The 7,386-nt window shown below is 36.2% G+C and overlaps 1 protein-coding gene across 1 annotated transcript; it reads right to left on the bottom strand.

The window, feature by feature from the left end:
* Positions 1–494: 494 nt before the first annotated feature.
* Positions 495–3,115, bottom strand: LOC114822867 (acyl-CoA-binding protein). Its single transcript, XM_029098001.2, has 4 exons — positions 2,909–3,115; positions 1,100–1,217; positions 899–961; positions 495–735 (listed from the first exon to the last, which is right to left on the bottom strand). Exons 1-4 carry the CDS (start codon positions 2,918–2,920, stop codon positions 656–658), a joined length of 273 nt encoding a protein of 90 aa, XP_028953834.1. The 5' UTR covers positions 2,921–3,115; the 3' UTR covers positions 495–655.
* Between the last annotated feature and the right edge of the window lie 4,271 nt (positions 3,116–7,386).

The raw sequence follows: 7,386 nt of genomic DNA, 5'->3' as shown, positions 1-7,386 counted from the left end.
CAATTACTAATCATGGTCTACAACTTCACTTTTTTCTACCATGTCCATGTCCATGGAAAAAGTTGAGGAAAATGAACCCTTTCATTTCTCCTTATCCGAAACAATTCATTTGTGCAATTTATACACATCAAGCTGTGATTTATATAAAAAATATAAACGGAAAGGAATGACTCGTTACAAGAAAAGAGCTGAGCAGCGTTCATCCTGTATTATCACCAACATTTTGATGGATGTGCAGGTTTATGTAATCAAGTGTAAACAATCTAAAAAACTAAACTTCTGTTTAATCAATACAGAGTGAAGATTCGAACTTATCTCTTCCTAAATTGGGATGAGAAAGTATATTTAATCAATGCGTAGCACAGATTAAAACCTCTCTCTTCCAAAATTGGGAAGGAAAAATATCACGAGTCCAAAAGCTAGTCTGTTACACAACTAAGCATACTTAGAAGCATTACTAATGGTCAAGGTAAAAGCAAATTGGCAAACTCAAATTCACTAACAGTGCAAACCCCTCCAATTAAACAACTAAAAGTACAACCATTCTACCGAAAGTATCCCATGGATGTTACATTCGCACACATTTAGATATAACAGAGTACCAATACGTAAGTGTACAAGTTTATTTTGAATCAAATAACACCATACGAAAACATCAAGTAGAAGCTCCTGCTTCTTCCAGCAGCTGTTTCACCTTTGTAATGTAGTCGCCCATGGCTTCCTCCTTGGATTTCCCTGCCAGAACGAAAATTATACCTTAGAATTATGCTAGAGTATACGAAGAAGATTGACATATGATAATAATAAACGATATGCTCAGAAGTATCAATTATGCAAGAGCATACGAAGAAGATTGACATATAATAATAATATAAAACATTATGCTCAGAAGTATCACCTTCAACAGCCTTCCATGCATCCCACTTTGCTCTGTCCCTCATATTGAACATTCCTGGGCGGCCTGCAAGTCAGCCACAAAGAAACAAACGCGAAGGGAAAATTTAGAGGATGGTTGACAATCTCATAAATGGAAAATTTGTGTTGCAACGAGAGAACAAAATAGTGCGTTCTCGTATTTTTCAGGGATCATTATACTAACTAGTGTTCACAGCTCCAACAGTGGCTTGCTTGTACAGCCCATAGAGGATAAGCTTGTTCTCATTGGTTGTTGACTCAGGAAGGGTCTTCGCTTTCTCAGCATGTTCATCAAACTCCTCCTGCATGGGCACCAAATCATCAAATATTATACAGTACATAAATTTTCATCATCTGTAATTGACACAAACAATCGATAAATGAGGAAATACAAGTAAAAGCTAAGAATTAAAGCAAGTGGATTTTTTATCAAATAGAAGGTAGATACGCCTTCCACATGTACCAAACATGTTCAATTTTATTGTCAATGCAATACTAGTCAAAACAATGAAATTCGCTCATAACTGATTATACAGTAGGAAGTAGATCAGACGATTAAATACCATCACGCAGTGCTCATAACTGATTAATGATTATACAGTAGGAAGTAGATCATACGATTAAATACTATCACGCAGTGACAAATTATTACCGCAAAAGAAAGCAGATAACCGGCCAAATCTGAGTGGGCAGGCTTAAATGGAGAAACGCCTTACTCTTACTAAGGTGTTACTAATACTAACTCACAATCCAACAATAAACATGCATAACTTAAGAACAAGACCATATACAGAGCTTCTTTACACGCTAACTTTAGACAGAGTATTCCAAGTCCAAGCTGCCTATTTGACACTGCTCTTCTAAAAATCCCCGCCTAGGCGCTAGGGCCACCGCCCCAATTAATGCCTAGGCGTTTGAAAATTAAGAAATGGTGCCTAGACCTGTGGAGGCACCCGCCTAGACCGCCTAGCCCGCCCAGACCCACCTAGGCACCTGCCTAGGTTGCGACTCACTTAGACTAAAAATAGATAACTTTTATTTTGCATTTTATTTTTTTCAATAAATTGTAAGAGACTTGTTGTAGGCTTAAACGAACACACATTATATGCTTGTTCTCTATGTTTTCACTATGTTCCAATACTTCATTATATATATGTCATTCTATTTTGTAGTTTATTATGAAATTGTTTATATTTTAAGTATAAACTGATACTTATTTACAAGAAATATAATAGATTTACATAAATCCACCTCGTCCGCCCCAGCCAGTCACCCGACTAGTGCCTAGCGTTTTTAGAATCTTGTTTGACACTAAAACTGACTTGAATTCATTAAACATTTTGGGAGATACACCCTCTTCATTACGATGATTTTGGCAATTATACAAGTGCTAAAGCAATACAATGCATATGAAATTATGAATCATAAAATTCTAAGTTGATCGGATGATTGACCGGAAGATGTTTTTTCATAGATAATAGTTTTTTTTTTTGGGCAGCTGGCAAACATTTGGTAGATTGGACAATAGATTTGCACCTGCTTATCACAAATCTCAGACAGACACTGCCTTATTTCATATTCAGTTCAAGAAAACAAGCAAAGCAGAATGTAGCAAAAAGAACCGAAAACCGTCATTAGACGATGATCTGCACGTTAATAACAACCGGATCTAAACTAATTGGTGCCACAGTGATAAACACTAGTTACGAAAGCTCTGATCCACTATACCAGGATCAAAATCTCAGCCCAAATGAATGCAAAACAAGTAAAATACATAAATTAAAGAGAACCCACTATAATTAACTATAAATCTGGCTGATTTATCTAGAAATTCATCAAATTCAAAACAAACAAATTAGAATACAGATCTGAACTAATTGCACTACAAAAAACCCAAGAAAAGTAGTAAATTTAACGGCGAAAGGATGAATTTTCACGGATAATATGAGATTAAATCGATGTTTAAGGGAAGGGGATAAAATCGAGAGCATACCTTCAAACCCATTTGGCAGAACTGCGAGACTGATTTTGGTTACGCTTAGATTAACGTATGGAGTGTGAGTGCCGTGTGTGATGGGGAAGTGGTAATCTGTAATATATAAGCATTCGGGATTCTCTCTTCCCGTTCTCTTACTATTAAACCAACAAATACCACGCAACGTTTGGCCCCATTTGGTTTTTTATTTTTCTTTCGGGATCACTCAAATTGTTTATTTTATTTATTTATATCATAGGTATAATTTATTGAATAATTATGGATATCAGAAACATAGAGGGGGTGCGGCATAAATAGAGAAGAGAGATCTGTGTTCTATTACATCCTCATTGTACTTTTATTTATAGTAGTAGGGAAGGCCAATTCCTTACCCTAAGACCATCTCCAATCCAGACCTAAAACCTAAAAATATTTAGCCCAGAAAATTTAGGTTTTAGCCCAGAAACAGGTTTTCTGCTCTAACCCTTTTGTTCTAAAATTTTAGCCCGAGATTATCAAAAAATAAATTAAAGATTTTTTTTAAATTAACTTTAAAAAAAATGTAGATTATCCTAAATTAATTTTATGAACATTTTAACCTAAAAATATTTAAATTCTGATAAATTTTGAAAAATCACTAAATCAATACATGAAAATCATGATAAACCACATCAACTTAATACAAACGACATTTAATAAACCACATAAACTTAATACAAATGATAATTAATAAACCACATAAACTTAAAAAAAAAAAAAGACAATTAATAAACCACATAAACTTAATACAATCGAAAACTCATAAACTACATAAACTTAATAATGATACCCACCATCTCGACTTAGTGATGGACTGGGGTGATAGTCTTGAGATGAATCATCATCTTGAAATATACTCCTTGTGGCATTCCTTCGTAAAATGTCCTTTTGCTTACCACTTAAGTATTTTTTCCTCTCTGGAGTGTATTTATCGAGGTCCTCCATCATCAAATTAATTTCGAACCTTTCTTGCTCCCTATCCCCTTCTTCTTTCATGGCCAAACGTATTTGGGCCGATTCTTCTTGCCAAGAGATATGGTTTTCGTTCATTCTTGCAATTTCGCTAGCAAATTGTGCACGTATCAGATCTTGGGACTTCCCTTTTCTCTTTGTTTCTTTTTGCTTATCTCTACCCAGGGGCCTTGCAAAAAAAGAAGTTGGGGTCATTTGTTCGACACCTTCATTGTCAGCAAAATTCACACTTTCATTGACATCATTTAGGGGTGGGGCTTCACTATGAAATAATTTTCCACATTGTTGGTTCGCATCGGTTCCTCACCTCGGACAATCCTTGAGGATGTTCCAAGCATGATGCAACTTAAAAGCTTGATTTTTTGGTGTAGTTCTTGTCTTGTAAATTGTCATTGCTTTGTCACCCTATGCAACAAATACATAAAAACAATTAGTTGCAAAATACTATTATGTACATGACAACTAAAATATCAACAAAGAAACTCATAATTTTTTAGGCGCCCCTTCGACTAGGCATGTCAACCATGGCTCTCTCCAATCTTCCCTTCCATAAAGTGCACGCTTTGTTGATAATCTTCCACCAATCATAAATACCACCAACTTCCCTTCGACTGGCGTTGGAGTTTTCATGGAACTTATCAACGATTTTACCCCACAAAACATTTCTATTTTGATTCGTGCCGATGACACCGTCTTCGCTAACAGAAATCCATGTCAAACATAAAGCAATATCTTCGTTAAAGGTCCAATTACGACCTCTAACATGCTTTTTTGCCATCTTAAAAAATTTGGAAATGAGAAGAAATGGTAGAAAGAAAAATTGGAAGAATTGTAGGAGAAAAGTGAGTTTTGTGCGGATGTTTGAACAAATACATAGGTATTTATAGAGTTTTTGGTTGAATTTAAGTTAAATAATTTTTTAAAATTATTTTAGCCGTTGGATTTAAATTTGGACCGTTAAATCTTTTTTTTTTACCGTTAGATTTGATTATATTCGATCTAAACCGTTTGATTCAATAAATACATAAATATAAAACTAAAAAAATAATAATTTGGACCTGGACCATTGGAATAACCAACGGCCCATTTAAATCGAGTTGTTAGGCTACTTAATGGTCTAACACCCGAGGGAACAACCCCAAGTGGGTTTGTTGGGCAGCAGAAGTTGCCTAGCACGTGCAGCGCGTAGGTGAGTAGGGCATGGGTAGTGGGCTTCACAGCCCCAGTTTCAGTCTCTTTTGTTGGGTCCACTTTGCTTTGTGGACTAAAGTTGGGCTGGTATTTGACCCTCATTTGGGTTTTAGGTTTTAGGTTAATTTTAGGTCATGGGTTGGAGTGGATTTTGGAGGGGGGAGGGGAATTATAGGTTTTAGCCCATGGTTGGAGTGGGTCTAATAGGATTACAACTCTAATAGGATAATATCTAGTATAAGAGACATGGTTGAATCCCATAAAGATATCCTAGATATGTTAGGATTTACATAATCACATTCCTAATATAATAGAACTGCAACACTCCCCCTTGAGTGTGTAAATACTCAAACAAATGACACATCAGATCTTCAACAATGAAGTAAGTACAGTTGATGAAGTCGTCGGCACAATGAGCGGATGCAAGTCTCAAAACAATGGAAGAATACATAAAAGGTAAAACTCACAAAACCTCATTATGGTAAAACCCAAGATGGGATGAAAACTCATAGACTAAGGAGAAAAATGAGAAATTGCATTAATTCAAAATTATACGTCTTCTGGACGCAAGTAGAAGAGCTCACAAGGGTATGACCAACCCAGGATGGGTGCCTCGTCAAAACCTAGTTAGGTAGCAAAAATCCAATGGGAAAAATGCTCCTAATCGTAGGGAAAAAGAGTACATTAAGATCAAGTGAGTATACTTCTGGATACTTCCTTTGAGTTTGACAGAACTTGCAAATGAGAACTACAAGCATTGCATATGAATGGTTAGGCATACCAATTCCTCGGACAAGCTTTTGGAAGGTTGACTTCGGCAATGACGTCGTGTAGAGGTCAGCAAGGTTGTCTGGGATCAGCTTGCATGACTTTAATCTCTTGATGCTTTGCTGATGTAGACGTAATATGTCTTGGCATTGACTTTGTTGATGTATCGTGTCTTGGTCAGGTTGATACATGTGACATAGTCTTCATGTATCGTCGTTGGGACTCAACGATGGATGAAAACAGCAAGTACTTCGAATATACTCAACAATAACTCCTAACCATGTCTCACGTATGGCATAGTGAAGTGAGGTAAGTCTTGGAACAATTCAAAGGTTTCGCAACAAAGGTCATATTGTGGACCTCCAAGATATTGTGATATCCCTAACAATAAAGATATAACCATTCGGGGATTTGCCTTGCGCGGGTTTGATAAGTAACCAGCATCAGCATAACAAATAAGGCAAGCATCATTCCGAGGATTAGGGGGTCGAATCCTCTCGAGATGCATTAGGATTAGCCCAAATCCGTGGTACCTTTTAGGTAGAGATGGCAAAGGTTCAGCTTGGGGACGGAAATGCTATATTCATCCCCAAAACCACGAAAACTAACCATATCCATAACCGCAAATTAACCATCGGGTATTATCCATAACCATACCCACCAGGTATCGGATTCTCCATCGGTTAACAGTTATATCCATCTTTGTCAATAAAAAAAAATATATTCATTCAATTGACGTATGATAATTTAGCAAATATTAATTTCGTCATTAAATATTTGATGTATAAAATGATTTAATGAATGGCTCTTGTGAAGCATAAAAATTAAAGCTAAACATTGATAATCTTGATTTGATCTTTTGATATCTCCCATAAGTACCATTGATATCTCCCATAAGTACCATTAAAACTTTTGAACTTTTCCACAAAATGCAACTCACACAATGCAATTTTTGTATTCTTAAGGTAATGGATTCGGTGAATAATATATATTTATTAATACTTTAATATTATATACAATATATATTATTCGGTTCGTATTTAGGGATGGATACGGATTGGGGACCCCTATAACCATATCCAAACCATAACCGAATAATAATCACGGTTTTTACCCATACCCAAAATATACCCGAATTTTCATACCCAAATCCAATCCATTCGGGCGGTTATCCACGGTTATCGGGTTTAACGGTTAAAATTGTCATTCCTACTTTCAAGGTAGCAGAAAAACGTCTTTAATACCAATTCAGTGGTTGCGTGTAGGCCCAGTGCTGCATCTTTACCAATAGATCAACATCAAAGGAGATGTCCTTTCTCATACAATGAACGAAGTACAATGAAGCATAAAGTTGAACTTGTTGATGCACAAAATCAATGAGGACTTTGGTACAACAGAAAGTGTTAAGTTTGTGACATTCGCTAGATTGCTCTGGTCACTAGTGTGGATAAGTATGTAAATGGATAGAGACAGGGAAGCAAACACAAGATGTACATGGTTCACCCAGATTGGCTACGTCCACGAAG

Source organism: Malus domestica, chromosome 16, assembly GCF_042453785.1.
Source record: "Malus domestica chromosome 16, GDT2T_hap1".
NCBI classification, from domain to species: domain Eukaryota; kingdom Viridiplantae; phylum Streptophyta; class Magnoliopsida; order Rosales; family Rosaceae; genus Malus; species Malus domestica.
The sequence above is the reverse complement of the archived record's forward strand: the minus strand, read 5'-3'. Positions and strand labels throughout refer to the sequence as shown.

What these genes read in the sequence shown, in the direction of transcription:
- LOC114822867 (XM_029098001.2), bottom strand. An exon ending in TGTTGGAGCTGTGAACACTA is followed by an intron (nt 962 to 1,099) that starts GTTAGTATAATG and finishes GCTGACTTGCAG; the next exon opens with GCCGCCCAGGAATGTTCAAT. An exon ending in TGCATGGAAGGCTGTTGAAG is followed by an intron (nt 736 to 898) that starts GTGATACTTCTG and finishes TCGTTCTGGCAG; the next exon opens with GGAAATCCAAGGAGGAAGCC.